Raw genomic sequence first — 17,964 nt, 5'->3', positions numbered from 1 at the left:
GAAAATTCCCAAAGGGATGTGTAATTTGAAGTTAAAGTTTTTTGTTTCATATAAAAGCAAAAAATTGTATTAAATCTATTTAAAAAGTATGCAATAAATTAAAAAACTTAGTTTTGAATTCTAAGTAAGCATGAATTTTCATATAAAACTCAACTTTTTTTAATGTTTACAAATCGATTACCTCGGAGCCGCACACAAAAATTAAGAAAATTATTTATATAATAAGATAAAGTTTAAACGAACCAATTTGTAAAAGTAAATAAAATACATGCAACATTAGGCCTTAAACTCAAATATTTACATTCGCACGAGTTTTCATTTACGCATACACATACATACATAGCACACATATCGCTTTTACGTAAACAAAGTGACGTGACTATTCGCCAGACGAAGAGAACAACTAAATAAAATAAAGTAAACAGAGTTTATGGAAATATCAAAAGCGAATTCGTGGGCTGACTGATTGGTTGACCAATTGGTGAAGAATTGTAAACAGCCACCACGTTTCGCTAGTTACTTTTTCGCTTAAAGGCATGCACATCCATAGACATACACTTAAGTTCAAAATAATAGCAGCGCGTCATATTGCAAAGTTTTGATTATTCATTTTTATTTATTTTGTTTTGTTTTTCTTTTATTATAAAAATCATAACACTTAACGATTTAAATTTAAAAAAATTCTAAAAATTTTCTTCCAAACTTCAAATTTTTTATTCAGAACTTTTATGAAAATTTTCGATTACGCAGTTTTATAGCTGAAGTGTGAAGTCGCTCACAAATCGCGATTTTCAAAATATTTTTTTGCCGCCAGTGTTTTGCATTTTCGCTATATAAAAAAAATTTGGAGCATTCGTTATATGGAAGAAAAAACATAACACCATCAGAAAAAAAATTATCAAAAATCAAGGATTGGATAGAAAACTGCATACACACAGTTTTCTATAACCTCTAACTTAAAGTAATGTCTTCATATATTCACTGACGGCTCGAAATTGCTAGATGGAGGAGGTACAGGGATTTATTGCGCAGAGCTAGGCATCATGCGGCCATTTAAGCTATATTACCTGACCACTGCAGTATCTTTCAAGCAGAAGTCTTTGCTGTAGAAGAAATAGCATTCATAAAAACATCGGGCAACCCTAAAATAAATATATACGTTGATAGTCAAACGGCGATAAAGGTAATAAACTCATATGAAATTTCATCTCAAAACATGCTTAAGAGCAGCAAAGCAATAGAGAGACTGGGCGCAGACAGACGGCTGCACATTATTGGATACCTGGACCTAAAGGCATTGCAGGGAACGAAATTGTAGATAAGATTGCCAAAAGCGCTGTTTAAGTCAGTTGTGGCATTGCTGCTTTTTTTCAATAGTACATCACATACATTTTTTTGCTGCTAATTAAGTTGATGTTAATTTCTAAAACAAATTTTCCAAAAGTAGGAGAAATGTTCAAATTTCTCGCTTTTGGTCCATCCATAACCATCCAATCTTCGTCCGAAATTTGGGTTTTTAAATTAAGATTCGTAATAATATACATACAATTCTATAATAACATACAAGTGTTTGAGAGAAAGATTCTGCGCAAGATTTTTGGACCTTTGCACGTTGGCAGCGGCGAATATCGCAGGCGATGGAACGATGAGCTGTATGAGCTTTACGACGACATAGACATAGCACAGCGAATAAAGATCCGGCGGCTATGCTGGCTGGGTCATGTCGACCGAATGGATATAAACGCTCCGGCTCTGAAAGTATTCGATGCCCAACCAGCTGGTGGGAGCAGAGGAAGAGGAAGGCCTCCTCTGCGTTGGAAAGATCAGGTGGAGAAGGACTTGGCTTCACTTGGTGGGCCCAACTGGCGCCGGTTAGCACGAGAAAGAAACGACTGGCGCGCTTTGTTAAACTCGGCCAAAATCGCGTAAGCGGTTATAGCGCCAATTAAGAAGAAGTAGAATAATATAACCTGAGAAGTATGCCAGTGTGTGTTCGTAAAGTTCATCGACCTCAATACCGTCTTCGATTGTGCTATTATTCACATGTTTGACTATTTCATCTAACTCATTGAATTTTACAGAGGGATCTATAAGTATTTAGATTGATAATCTCAATGCCGAGCCACTTTGCCCTATCGAAACATTAAGCGCTGTATGTACTTAGTATTTCGGTATTATTTGCTAAAAGAATAAATTTATCATAACGTACATTTATGCATAAATAAAATGAATACATATTTTACTAAACAGATAGTTTCGTAAACGGTACTTAAATTGAGAAGTGCTGGGTGGTCAATGAGACCGCCTGCATACCTCATGGCACCAAAGAAATGTTCCAAGCCATTTTGGTTCAAATTGTCCGTTCAAATTCTTTTAAATCCGATTTTTGAGAACGTAGTAGTATAAACCAAGGCGCATCCAGTAAAGGTGGTGGCACTAGACTAACAACAATATTTTGCACGTTTGATTGTCAAAGAAAAGTATTGGCAAAGTAAAAAACAAAGAATGAATTCGCCTTGTTTCATTCTCAGCTGACAGCCACATAGACACGGCGAAAGCAAAAAACAGCTCAGCTGATTTACCAACACCACCTTTAATATTGTAGATTCGCCTTGGTATAAACCTATATGTAACGTATTCGTGACAATTATTTCTCTCTGAAAGTATGCGAAACTGGTTTTCATTTGAATAATTGGGCTTTACATAACTGAAGCCATTTCGTTTAATATATAAATCTGATTTTCTATTTCGGAGGCAAATGGGTTCTTGAATGCGGTGCAGGCAATATTTTCGTTTACCAGCTGTATGAAATTGCCACAACTGCATGCGCTGCGCGAACTATGGCCAGTGAAATAATAGCGACTTATGGCACTCGCTATTCAAAAAAATGTTTGCACCCAATTTCACTTTTTGGCGGTTAACACTCGTAATGTGCTTCCGATAACTTAAGTGCTTTTGAAAAAAAACACGAATTTTGCGGCATTCCTTTTTTAGTTTTTTTTTTATATAGCTTAAAATATTTATTAAAACTTTCACAACTGGAAAGCAAATTCATTCGGGTTAAAACGAATTACACTAAATGAAAATTTTCGACCAATGCATTCAAAGGAATTGTCATGTTTACATTTTTTGTTTTGCCTACTTGGCTCACTGTAAAAAACTCGTATATTATATAAATTTACACATCATTTAAAACGTGATAAATATTAAATGTGATGTTTTTCCCTTCTTAGCCAATATTTGCACTCCGGGATTCATGTGTGGTACGTCAATGCTCTAATCTATTGGCTAAGGCGTTGCTAAAATTTAAATGAGTCAAATCTCAATTTTCTTTCGAGCAATTATGAGTTTCGAATTTCGAACGAGACTAACTAGACTTCAGGGGTTAGGGGTAGTAAGAATTTTCAAAAAAATTGGATTTTTAGTTTTTGCATTTTCTTAAAGTATAATATCTTAAAAATATTGTGTGAAAATTTGAACCGAATCCGACAAATACTTTTCGACAAAGGGCGCTCGGGCTCTACATAAATCGATAGCAAAACTTTGAATGCATTTTTCTCAAACCTATGAACTGGTGATCACTGTAACTTAAAAACCGCTTAGCAAATCTCAATAAAATGTATACTGCTTTTGAAAAACTTTTGATTTTTCTTAAACAATTAATTGTGGGTTTTTTCTCGAAAATTTGGAAAATATTTCCTGAGGACGCCATATTGTTAATTTTGAAAATAAAAAAGCTTCGATCAGGCACAAGATTATCTATTAATAAAAGTAATTTCTCTAGTCCGATTAATTTTACATGAATCTCCCAGGACTTGTAATGATCACCGCAAGGGACTTCTGGAGAAACGAGCTCCACACCTAAAGCGATAACTTTTGCAATTATTAATTTTTTTTTTTTTTGGATTTTTGCCAAAGTCAAGCCGAAATATGATTTATTTTGTAATATAAAGGAATTGACTAGCAACCAACAAATATTGAAAATCATAATTTTTTCGGGCCTCTGACTACCCCTAACCCCTTTATACCCTTTGCGACTAATTCCGTTCATGTCCCGGACTAATCGAATTTTTTACAGGGTACATACATACATACATATACAAATGAGCAAAAACAATTATTGAAATTTATATTCGTATTTGACGTCAGGCAAAAAACAAAAAACAAAAAAACAAAGTAAGCAAGAAGTCTGAGAACTTTTAAAAGGCCTTTGTTTGTTTTGCTATGTTTTCATTTTTTTTTACCAAAATAGCGTGTATGCGCATATGTTTATATGAATACAAGTAGACATGTACGCATGTGAATATATGTATTGTATATGTAGATGTTCAAAACGTAAATATTTTTAAGCGATTTTCCACAAATTCTTCGCAGAGTACTTTTTACATATCATCTTCTCACACGCTTTGGTGCAATTGAAGGCGATTTGTTTAACTTGCTGAACATTAATTTGTTGTTGTTTAATTGTGCGATTGCCTTTGATCCACTTTAATGTTTCCGCGCAAATCAATTGGGCTTTTTATTGGAATAACAACAACAACAAAAGTACATGTTTGCTTTCTACATATGCGCATATGCAAGTAAATATGATATTTTAACTCTCTGTTTTTCTGCTTACCATTATTTGTTTGTTATTTTTTAATTTCTTTAATTTGTTATTATTATTCACTTTTTTTGCTGCTTAAAAAATCGCTACCTTGTTCCGCATGGCCAGCCAGTTTCTACTTGCTTATGTAAACACTTAGAATTGGTATGCTTTTAACGGTGCTTATTGATTTTGTTGTAAATATTTATTTTCCCATTTTGCATGTAAATAAATAGTTGATTAGAAAATTGTGTGCATAGCTGACTGTGGACACTCTGTTAATTTAAAATCATTACATTTTATTATGCGGAAATCGACGGCAGCTATGAGTTTGACTCGAACAATCGGAGAGTAAATATTTGGGATGCGTCTTAGGCGTGGGGTATTTTCCACCCACAATTAAAAACAAAATATAGAATTTATTTGGTATCAGTAAAAACTTGCTTGAAAAAGTCAAAGTCCGTCAGCTAATGAAGATAGTGAGACTATGCCGAGTAGTACCTAATCCATTGAGATTATGTGATAAATTTTGAAAAAGCAAACAGAACATTTAGCAAATAGATGTCAACTTAAGAATGATAGATTGCAAGGTTTGACCGTGCGAAGCAAAATTGTAAGAGTAACTTCGGCAGCTACATCATAGCGGATTCGGTAGCTGAATTGTACCCGCTGATTTTAAACGTATTCTTACGCTCTTCCAATTAGTCGTTTTTCAGAAGGCAATGACGTAATGTGCGCATTAGCTGTGTGGATTTTTCATATAAATTATTTTATATCCAACATAACCTCAGTTCCGTCGAAAATCAGCTGGTTCCTTCAAATTCGCTGAAGCCGATTAACAATCTGATATTATCCACAACTTCTGAATTATTTTCACCATACGTCAACTGTCGAAAGTTTTGTGTTTAGTAAAGCTAATGGCTGTGTGCTACAGTGTTTTCGAATAAAATTAGAGACAAGAGCATATTCGATATTACGAGTATTACCTAGTAGCATTTAAAAATTTGTAATTATTATATATTAGACGAAAATTCAGAGCAGGTGCTCAAAAATATTTGTGCCTGCTTATGGACTCGATGGACTCACTAACTTGAAGCGGTTAATACGAACGTAATTAGCCACTGTAGGTCGTCAACCTCTAATCCAAAGCCCCTTCTTCCTTTTTCCACCTGCTTGATTATTTCCCTTCTTTTTTACTCCCTGTATGGTACCACAACGGACGAATTTTCGAGTATTTGTCTCGGCAACCTACTCTATGGATTCTTTACAATATCGAAACGCTGATTCCAACGATCCGGTTCTGGTAGACCAAATTTAGAAAATGTTCATAAAATTATGGAGGTCGTCAAGAAGAACGGGCCTGTGTGTACTTATTCACTCACCCAGAAGTTGAAAAATAGTCGGATAACTGTTCAGAACCATTTGCATTAGGCTAAATAATTGATATTAGTTTGGGGAAATCCATTTTTTTACGTAAACAAACCGCTAAAGAATTTTTTTAGTGTGAAATTTCACCTTGACAACGAGCATTAATTTTAAATTGTTTGATCGATACTTTATGAGATATCGATCACTACAGCCATCTATCGAGAAGATAATGGATTTCTTTTAAATTAAAATGTTAAATTCACCTAGGATTTATCAAAAAGATTATTTAGAAAAGCAGAGACATGAAAAATTAAAAAAACTCTTCACTTTGATTGCATATAATGCAGTGGCATGCAGTGGGGTTTGTTTGAACATCTAGATCCTTGATTTAGCAAATGATGTCTTGCTTTTGAGCCATAGGTCTACTGAGCTGCAGTCGATGGTTGCTGAAGTCAGAGAAAATAATGCAAATGGCCATGGTGCGATTTAAAATCCGATTAAAAGCGCAAATGGCGAAGTAGTTGAATGCGTGAGCTCGTTTACCTGCTTAGAATTCCTTTTATACTATGGATGTGAAACTTGGAAGCATTTAAGGGCAATCGAGAACGAGATGCATGTCTTCGTTAGCAAATGCTTGCGAAGAATACTGAAAATCTGGTGGCCAAACCGCATTTCCAACGAATTGATATGGATCCGGACTCAGCAAGAGGTTGTAGCTAACGAAATCAAAACCAGAAAATCGAAATGTATAGGGCACACTTTAAGTCAGGCCAACAGGTATATATCAAGACAAACACTTATATGGAACCGGCAGGGTAGCAGATCTGCCGGAGCACCAGCAAATAAGTGGCGAAGAACAGGCGAAAAGAAGTAAGCTGGAGCGTGATACACATGGAACGACATATGCAAAGAGGTGCCGAACAGAGTTATATACTGAAGACTTGTTGAGGCCTAATGCGCCAGGAGGGGAAATGGACAACAGTAGAAGTAGTAGTAGGAGTCGAGTAGTAGCACAGTAGTGAAAGCGTAGTTGTAACCGCAATATAAACGGTGGGCCCGCAAAAGAAGTTCACACGCTAAGGGAATTTGAAATGCAGAACGTGATGTAGCCCTGATGTAGCCGTAGGTAGATGTAGCATTACAACAGAGAATGGATAATTCAAATCAAAGCTGACTTGGAAGTCATATCAAGTCGGTTTGTAACTTTGAGAAAGAAATAAAATGAGATGGAGAAAACATAATAAATTAGCGAAATTTATGACCACAGTTCTGTGATGTACGGGGAAAAATTTACGAACTTACTCAAGCCATACCGATTATTATTTTATGTATAAGTGTTTAAAAATTTTGATTAAACAAAATTTAAGAATTATTTTAATTTAATTTTATTTAAAAAAAATTAAGGATTATTTTTAAGAATTGGCATAATTTTCCAATTGTAAATGTTAATCGCATTTCAATCAAGTCAGTATATATTTTGCAGAAAAATTCTAAGTAATTCGTCATTTATATTTTGGACTACTTATACAAGTACAAGGTGGCGCAAAATTAATTATTAATTACATAAAACAATTTTGTTTTTGATCAACTTTTTTACAAAATATTGTAAAAACAATAATTTTGAGTGATGGGAATGAATATTTATTTTGACCTTTACGCGCTTGATTACTTGTCTGTTTACGTCATTTGTCAAAATTATAAACCTTCCGATAGGCTGATTAATTTTGTGCCACCTTGGATAATGTAAAAAAAAAATATTCATCGTTAATTGCATGAGTACGAAAATTTTTATTAGTAATTTAGATCAGTCAACAAGCTCATGCACAACATGCAGAAATAATTTTGTTTCTGTAAAGAGGATATTTATTAGTTTTTGGGTTTGTTTTTTCGTTTATTCTAAAATTTTTCAAACACAGAACACTTTCAATGTCACTTGCAAATGCAGTCAGCAACAAAACACTATTTATTTTAAAATATACTTGATTTATTTACGTACGGTACGGCTTTTGTTCAATGCTGAGGCATCGCTGAGCGATGTGGTGAGAATCGTGTCACGATGACAAGGCACCGTGAACATATTGACCTAAAATTGTTTGCACTTACTGACGGAAGCGAAAAAGACAACCTGCGCCCCGGTGAAAAGGAACGGCTATTGAGGGTTAATCACTTGCTTAAATTTTTTTATTTTATAGAAACGCTTTTTATTGCCTATCTGTATAAAACATAATTTTTGAGCAGCACCTTGCATTTACCATTGAATTTTCAAAAACTCGGCCTATTGGTTTTGCTTCACATCCGAGTTGTTGACAAAAAATGTGTGCTTCTTTTAAACTTTCACTGTATTCATTTGCTGTTGCTTTACTTTTTTCCTTATATTTATTTGCGAAAATATTCTTTTTTTTAAATTTTTTTATTTTCTATTCATTTAATATCACAATGGCTTGATCACAATTTTTGCTCTTATTTTCTCAGTAGACACATCTTTCCATGTTGCGTTTCTAATTAACTAATTCAAGATCGATTCTTGATCGTTCGAGCAATTACGATCGGTTGCATCACAAACTCAAACTGATGCGTTGCATGCCACAAGCACACGCATTTCATCGAACATCTGTCAATTAAATTGCTTCTCTGTGTATGTGCAGAGTTTTGGCGTTCAACCACACTATCGATCACACCACCAATGAAGTGGCGCGGCACACGATTCTTTAAATAAATCAGTAAGTGGAATATTTTTTCGTAAATTTTTGAGTTGTTTGTAGGTCAATAGTTTTTCAAAGAACTATTTTATTGGCTTCTGTGGCAATTAAATATTTTTTTATTTCACTTTTCCTTATTCAAAGATCACTGCGAATAAGCTTTCATAAAACGCACACGCACGCAATTTCAATGCCTCAGCACCCTCCACTTTTACCCACCAATCCTCGTATGCACACTTTTCTTATTTTAAATCACAAAATGCCGCTTAATGTAATTAAAACTACCGTTGTACATCTGAATGTCACAAACGCTACCGTCTCAGCGTTTAGTGATCGCCCATGGATCGTATTTATCTATGTATTTATTATAAAAGAAATTCCACAAGTTTGAGTTTCACTTCTATGCGCGCAATGATATTTTATTTACAATTCATATTTTTAAATTTTTCGTTTATCGTCACGCCTGCTATTGGACTGCTAGGGGAGCGTACCGGACTAGCATCTTAACCGTAAATTGTTAATTTTTCAACTGAATCTTGCCGTACATTTGTGAGTTATACAAAGTGATCGCGTCAACGTCGTCTCTTCAACAGCTGTTCACACGGCTGGCTGGGTCGATTGGCTTGACGGTCGCTCAATTGGTGGCACGAACGTGCACTTTTCAAAAGTGGATATGAGCGACAACAAATCTACTCGCTGGAGATGTTAATATGAGCGCTGAATGTTGCTCACGCGATTTCGGGATTCATTGAATGCAATCGCAGGTTTTCAAATTTCTTTTGTACAGTTGCGAACTTCATCGCTAAACTATTTTATTAGCCTCTCATTAGCCTTTTTTTAGCTGTTTCAAGTGCAGAGGCCAAACGAGTATTCGCTCAAACATTACTGCATTTCTTCTTTTTTTTTAATTTTCAGCGTGGCCCTCAGCGTGACCTTTATAAGTATTGGGGATACTTAACCGGGCTAGAATTTTTCGAAAATAATATGCAAAGATTCATGTAGAAGTTAAAGAACGCTTCGACGCGTGAGCGAATTGTAGTAAAGGTATTGGAAGGTTTAATCGATAAAATGGGTGATTTTTCTCACATGAACACTCCTTACAACGACAGTCGGTTCTACTTACCGGAATAACCCGGAAAGGGACTGTCATTCCAGCAGCATTCCCCGCAATAGTATGGAGAACGTTTATGCTGCGACAACAACAACAACATATGGATACTTGTTCCAGCCGGAGAAAACGGCCAACGAATTCGTATTCAGGAACCTCAAAAACGTACCTATATATACATTTTTTGAAATTTTGCCTGTGTATATTCTAGATTTGTCCTTGACAAAAAATTAATTTTTAAGTATTTAGGCATTTGGGGGATGATTTCACCCCTTTAGGGGGGCTGGAAATCTAAGTACTTGCTATGGTGTATTACCGTTGGTTAGGGCTAAGCGGAAAAAGTGCGAAGCTGAATTTGATAACATTAATTTTTTGTTTTTAATCTTTATCTGAACTTTTCATAAAAGTACCCCTATTCAAGGGTGTGTTTTTATATAGTGAAAAAAAATATTAACTCGGGCCTAGACAATATCTTCCAAAATCATTTACGAATATTTAAAAAATATCTTAAAATCAGTCAAAAATGGGTCGAAAATCTCCATTGGCGCTCTTCCAAAATGCAAATCTTTATGAAATCGTCCAGAAAATAAAAAAAATCAACGATGATCTAATACAGCTTCGGCCGCCACTACGGGATTAGCGTACCTATCGATTACTCTCTCAGCACCGATATCGCTGCCAGTATATTTCTCATTATCTCACATTTTTGTAGTGCTTACGCACACAATTTAAAAAAAATTGATCGTGCCACTCAGCGGCTAGCGGCTAATGATTTGCCCACCGCAACAATGAGTGATTTGTTGCCAATTGCTAATGCCAAATAACTGCGACGTTCCGTTATGTAAACAAAGGTGTGGAGACATAAACAAATTTAAAAAAAATAGTAGAAAAATATAAAAAATAGAACTAAAAGTAAAATATAGATAGAATAGAATATAACAAAATACAAATAAAATATACAAAATAGAAATAAAAATGAAATATAAATAATATATTGTATAAAAAATAATATAAACAAATAAAATAACAGTTAATTAATTAAAAAACTTAAAAAGATAATATAAAAAATAAGAAGTATAAAAAATAATATACAAATATAAAATAAAAAGTAATTAATTAAAATAAAAAAATAAAAATAGAATAAAATATAAAAAGCTAATATAAAAAAACAGAACAGAGTGTAAAAACATAATAAATAAAAAATAATATAAAAAAATAGTATAAAAAAAAATGTATTGTATTAAAATAAAAATATACAATATTTAAAAGATACAATATATAAAAGATAAAATAAAAAAATTGAATATAAAAAATAATTAATTAATAAAATCTAATAGATTATATACATTAGTATACAAAAATATAAATAAAATATAAAACATAATATAAAAAAATAAAATAACAATTAAGTAATTAAAAACAAAATAAAAAATGAATATAAAAACTACAGAGAAATATTAAAGACAATATAAAAAAATAAATGAAAAATGAATTATTTAAAATAAAAAAATCTTAATAAGATATAAATTTAATATAAAAAATAATATAAAAAATAACATAAAAATTAATTAAAATAAAAACAAATATTAATCAAAATATAAATAAAATATAAAAAATAATATAAAAAATCCAAGTAAAATATAAAAGATAATATAAATATAAATTAAAATAAACATTAATTAAGATATAAATAAAATATAAAAGATGATATAAAAAAATTAAAAATAAAAGAAATTGAATTTAAATTAATTGATTAAAATAAAAAAATATAAATAAGTATAAGTAATATTTGAACCAGTAATATAAAAAAGACAAATATAATATAAAAAAAAATAAAACAAAAAAGGATTAATTTAAATATAAAAATTAATTAAATGAAATAGAAAAATTAACTAAATAAAATATAAATAAAAAAATAAAAGAAAAAAATTAGTTAAAAAAATAAAAATAAGACAAAAAAAAATAATTGAATAAAATAAAAATTAAAGTAATGTTTTTAAATAAAATAAAATAAAAATTAAAATAGAAAAAATAATTAACTTCAATTAGAGTTAAACAAAAATTAAAAAAAAAATTAAATTAAATAAAAATTAAAATAAACTAAAAAAATCAAAGAAATAAAATAAAAATATAATAATTAAATAAAAAATTAATAAAATAAAATAATTAAATACAAATAAAATAAAAAAATTAATTCAATCAAATAAGAAATTAAATAAAATGAAGCAAATAGTAAACATTTTCATATTTCTCAGAGTTCTCATATTTTTATTTTGTGCGGTCAATGACCTGTTTCACAATAAAACAAGAAATTAAGTTATGGCTATTGGGTCGAGTTCAGTAACTCAATTTTCTGGAAATTGCATTAAAATTCACTCGGAAGTAAATTACAAAACCTGTCCGATTATTTATTTGTTCACGTTTCGATCTCAACTGGAAGTCATCTTAGGCAATCTTGGCTCTGCCTGGTCGATAAAAATAAAATAAGTCTAGTACTGGTTTGCCAGTAAACCTCACAAAACTCTGTGGACCCCATTGCATACCGAAAAAGTGTACTGTTTGTGGGATGCGCATGCTGGAAGCATCATCAGTCTATACTATTTTCCTTGATGGAGATGGAGCCAACGTTACCGCCAATACAGAGTTATTTGGTTTCTCGAGACAATATCAATTGCCGAAGAGTTAAATGGATCTCGAAGTTTTAGTAAACACATCACCTCAAAACTGTGCTTTAAATAGACTTCTTGGAATTTTTTTCAGGGTACGCCAAACTACTGTTCTTTGCTGATTAATGAGCTGCGCATTGATGTTTTGGCCGACGAGCGTAATTTGCGAGAGATTAGGCTAAAAAAATGCTAACAAATTTGAGCGGACGGATAGGCTTCATAGGATAGAGGTGAGATAAGCAGAGGCCATATATTATTTTTGAACACCAAATACTTTAAAATAAAATATACATACATGCCAATAATGTTAAAATGTTGGCCATTTTATTGAGTTTTGCTTATTTTCGCCTAATTTTATTCGAAAATAATTTTATGCCTACTTTTAACAAAGTTCACCCCTGCTTCAAACTTATTTCCATAAACCGATCAAGAACTTATTAATAAAAATGCAATCTACAATATATTCAATGAATTAACTTAAAGCTATATTATATAGTATATTTCTGTTACTAAAATTATAAAAAAAAGAAATAAAAACTCCATCAATAGCATTAAACAGATTTTCGTTTGTATTTGTTTTCTGTATCTCAAAGTTCAGTTGGCCCGAGCGCACGAATTTCAGGCTAAAAAGTATGTATATCTGTACGAATAATAGGTGTAAGCTTATACATATGTGCGTATGTATGTGAATCTTTCATTTGATATCATTTTATTATACATATTTTATTCCCTTTTTTCTTTTTATGCCATACAAAGAGACAGAGAGACAAATGGACTTCAACTGAGGTCACTGAAAGTAAAATTAGAATTTTGGCAAATATTTTCACGTACCATTTTCTCGTACCACACCGAATTTACAACAATTTTCTTATGTGTGTGTGTACATGTATACATACATATGCACACTTACTGATCGTGCGGGCAACACGTGATCATTGGAAGAATAATTAGGGGATTTATTTATAATTTTTTTATTATATTCCAGTTACTGTCAGCAAAATGAAAAATATTTAAAAAGAAATGCCATTCGCTTGCTATTTCAAAAAACTTACATGTATTTGCATTTGATTTATATATTTATTTCCATTTACACTTAACTTAATTGAAGTGCATTGACGATGGCTGGCGATGACGCAGCTTTTCGTGTTCGCAGGCAATGTAAATTGAGCAAATTGATTTGTTATGCACATTTTCAATTTTCAAGCTCAATTTTTTTATACATTTTTATATAATAAAGTACATACACACATATGCAGTAAAAACCCTAGGAAGAACAGTAAAATTATTTAAGGGGGAACGCCACTGTGAGGGGTCGAAAAATAGTCGATTTTTGGGAATTTTTTTTTGTAAGTAGGAATGATTACTCAAGGATCGGACAAAAGGCAATTTATTTTATATGTATTAAACTATGTTGATGTACAATAAATTTTTATTAAAAAATAATGAAAATTGGCAAATGTATGTAAATAAACGTAACGAGTTAAAAAAAAATGGCGTCATCTGGTGGCAGCGATACAGCAATGAATAATCATCTAAAATCCAAACACCAATTTTATTAATCTACACAATAGTGGCTCTCGTTGTACGTAGCTGTTTTTTTTTTTTTTTGTTTTTGACAAAATGGTAGTGATTTGCATTTCGATGTGTGTTTTTCACCATTTTTTTGATTTTCAACAGGCCCAAAAAATAGTTATTTTCAAAATTTTTAAAATCGGCTACGTACAACTATAGCCAATGCGATAGCAAAATTTTGCAAAAAAAAGAAAATTAAAATCGGTACATTAGTCTTCGCGAAATCGTTGCCACCGTATCAAAAAAAGTCGTTTCGAGAAAAACGCGATTGAAAGAAAGCATCGTATCGTAATCGCTACGGGGCCGAACCGACGGGCGCTCACTTAAGTGCACGTGGAATCGGGAATAAAGCGAATTTCGCTTTAAAATTTTTACCACATTTTCTTGAGTAGTTATACTAACAATTTATGCAAAAAAAAAATCGATTTTTTTGAATTTTCACAGTTATGTTCCCCCTTAAAAAAACGAAGACCGACAAAGTAAAGAAGGGAAATGCGAAAGCCAAAAAGCAAGAACGATCATACATACGAGTAGATACAGGGTGGAGCGCAGATACATTTATTTCAACGATCCTACAATAATTTTATACCAACTCTATAATCATTTTAAGAAATATCTGCAAAATACTGCATCACAGCTTTTTGTTGAATTGTTAACAAAACCGGCAACCTTGAACAAGGAGAAGCTCAGGACGAAAAGATATAAACTAATGGCGCATAGCGGGTCAGGCAAACTAAGATTTTGTATGCTCTTCAGGAAGCACCTTAATGCATTTATTAATCCTAACTTCAGCAATGAAGACATTGTGATTGTGAGCCTGGAGGGCCCTGCCGGAAAGCTTTTAATGATGTCGGCCTATATGGCGCATGAGAACGAGGTGGAGCCACCTCCGATGATGCTGAGGGAAGCGCTGGCTGAAGCGAGGAAGTTGTTGGGGAAGTTCCAACATAAATGCGAGAGGTGAGTCACTTTTTTACACTGGACAGCTGAGTTTTCTGAGCTTGGAACTTCGTGCAGACGCTTTTTTAAGAATTAAGTCTCCCTTAGGATGGGAACTGTGTTAGGTAAGGCTAGGAATCTATAAGTCCGAAATTAGGAAGGCTAAGACGGACTCTTGGAGAAGCTACTGTGGAGGCGTTGAGGACTGTCATGAGTCTTCGAGGTTTAAACGAGTACCCAAAAGGAGCTCCGTTCCCTTGGTATACCTGAGGAACGAATCGGGACGTTGGGCGATGAGCTGCGAGGAATCACTAAAGTTACTTCTCGACGCTCATTTTCCGAGGAATCCAGTATCTAGTAGCACCATTCTGGAAAGTACACCAATCTGTCTGCGGAACCGGAGCTGGCTGCTGTATAAGCGCTTTGGCTTGGGCCATTGGCTCATGTCACCTGGTCTTGATGGCGTCATACCTGCCGAGCTGAAGAAATCTGCGGAAGTATCATGCCGTTAAGCCTTATCTATGCTAGCTGCATAGCCCTGGGCTTTACACCAAGACCTTGGAGGGTAAATACGTAACCCCCCTTCTGCTTACCCTATGTCCTCTTAAATAATAGTCGGCTAATTGACATCAGCACCGCGAACTTTTGCGAACTTTTTCGATATTCGATTTTAATATTTAATAATTTTCTCCAATCTAACCATTGGACTTCCAGATCTATAGACTTATCTCCGCCAATCCTTACCATTTTTGTTGATAGTCAAGCAGCGATAAAGGCACTGGCCTCAGCGCGCATCAATTCATGATGTGTTAAAGAACGCAGGAAGTCGCTCTCGCTTATCCAACAACACAACACTTTTTGGGTCTCCGTCCACTCTGGAGTGGAGGGAAATGAAAGAGCGGATGAGTGTGCAAGGAAAGGCTCTGAGCTTGACCTTCTGCGAATTGGAAAGGACATAAGCGTTCCTCTAAACGAACCGTACACCGCGGTCAGGTAACACCGTAGCAGATGAATAGGAAAAAATGATGTGTCTTTAACCAATGTCTCACCTCATCCGGCAATCTCTGGTTTAAAAAAAATTTCTAGTAACAGGTAAACAAAAGATAGGTTGCGAGCCCAGGATGGCACAACTCAGTTCGGTAAGGTTGTACTATATATGTCTCAATTTTATCTCTCCATTTAATAGGCGAGTATATAATTTGTTACATGTTTGCCCAGCTTGTTTGTAATTTGTCCTATATTCTGTGTCCACACAGGACTTCGAACCCAGCCCGACCAAATAGTGGCATAGCAATCAACTATTTGTATCGATTCTTTTCCCAGCTGCTAATAGTCACTAACTTGAGCGTAATCGCTGAAAAAAATAGAAGATGGTCTCTGACTACTATCTGCAGGGTATGCAACGCGCTCGGGCCAAAACTGAATATTAAGAGGACAAAATGTCTGCTTGGAGTCAACAGATGAACTACTACTACGGGTCACTTTATTAATTGCACTCTAGCCAGTAGAATGGGTGTACCTCACAATGAATTCTGCAGGAGCTGTGGAGATAAAGAAGAAATTGAGTCGAAGAAGCCGTGCCAAATATCTTGGCGATTATTTCTTTGAGGACCTGAGTTCAAAATGTTTCACTGGAGGGATTAGGCAACTTCTTAAAAAGATCTAAGTGGTTTAAGCAACGTAGTTAGGGGATGGACCTTAGGGCCACCGAATGTCTTGTGTTAAACAAGCAACCTGACTAACCTAACCTAACCATAGACAAAATTTCAGATAGCTGTCAAAGTGAAAAATGTGTATAGATAAAATTCCAAATGCTCTATGGGCCACCCTGTATGTCAATATGTACTTTATATACAATTTTCTTCAATTCATGTTCAAATTATTTACTTTGCGTCAATATTTTTGTAGTCGCCGGCTCACTGCACTAAACGCATTGCCTTCAACTGGTAGCGCGTGGCGCTAGTGAAACGAAAACCGACATAAAATAACTGAATGCACATTTCTTGAAAGTAACAAGACCGACAACATACTAATAACATTTGTCAAATCAGCGGCAACTGCAGTGAATTGTGTCGTCATAAACGCATAGCTAAGTCTTATCAAAATCAAAGTGAATAATAATAGAGAAAATGATCGCATCACATACCATACATATAAGTAAATACATACGCAGATAACAGCTAGCCGTTGAGCACACGAGCGATTTTTAAATAGTGGAATGTATGCAAGAGAGTAAAATTTAACTTATTTGCGTGAAATGATGAGTAAACAAAACGAAAATATCAATCACAGTTACTCTTAGCCGCTGCCAATGCTTGATAGCCATGTTTTCTGCGAATTCAGGTTCATCATACGCCTACGCGCGCAAAAGCAATCGTTTGTTAAATTAATGTTGTTTATACCTACACATATTTTCATTTAAACAAAAGTGCGCACAAATATACGTGAAATAAGCATTAAAAGTTTGTTTGCGAACTTTTTTTCTGTTATAGAAAATTTATTATAGTAACTCAATTGTGAAGACTATTCACGTTAACATCAGGCCACATGTATTCCACTGACCGTTAAATAGTCAAGAAAACTTGGTTATATCTACATATACGAGTGTATATATATATATAATTGGCGCGTACACCCTATTTTGGCGTTTGACTGAGCTCCTCCTCCTATTTGTGAGGAGCTTTTTCATGGCAGAAATACACTCGGAGGTTTTCCATTGCCTGCCCAGGGGTGACCGCTATTAGAAAAATTGTTTCCTTATTTGGTGTTTCTCCGAGATTCGAACCTACGTTCTCTCTGTGAATTCCAACCCATTCGGCTACGCCGGCCGCCAAGTATACCCAGTATACACACACGAGTATACACGTACATATATCTAGTAATATAGGGTTTTCCAATAATGACCGGCGTATTTACATAAACCAAGGCATTTCTACACTACCTCAACGAACTGGATTTAAGACCGGCCAAGATTGCTACTTTAGTAGCATTGCTCCAAAAAACTATGTAACAAAACAACTACATTTG

The 17,964-nt window shown here is 33.9% G+C and overlaps 1 protein-coding gene across 5 annotated transcripts in view; it reads right to left on the bottom strand.

Annotated features, from left to right (window-relative positions):
* Positions 1 to 17,964, bottom strand: part of LOC128871660 (TBC1 domain family member 1) — a 116,680-nt gene that overhangs the window by 36,249 nt on the left and 62,467 nt on the right. The window contains exon 1 of one of the 5 annotated variants that reach the window (XM_054113597.1): positions 7,950 to 9,238. The exons of 3 other annotated variants lie outside the window; for them this stretch is intronic. In XM_054113597.1, coding sequence (XP_053969572.1) covers positions 7,950 to 8,030 — 81 coding nt within the window. In that variant the 5' untranslated portion in view covers positions 8,031 to 9,238. Of the gene's footprint in view, positions 1 to 7,949; positions 9,239 to 17,964 lie in introns of those variants that run through there. One more of the 5 variants, XM_054113598.1, reaches the window with a different exon arrangement.

The sequence above is a fragment of the Anastrepha ludens genome, chromosome 2 (assembly GCF_028408465.1).
Source record: "Anastrepha ludens isolate Willacy chromosome 2, idAnaLude1.1, whole genome shotgun sequence".
Classification (NCBI taxonomy): domain Eukaryota; kingdom Metazoa; phylum Arthropoda; class Insecta; order Diptera; family Tephritidae; genus Anastrepha; species Anastrepha ludens.
The sequence above is the reverse complement of the archived record's forward strand: the minus strand, read 5'-3'. Positions and strand labels throughout refer to the sequence as shown.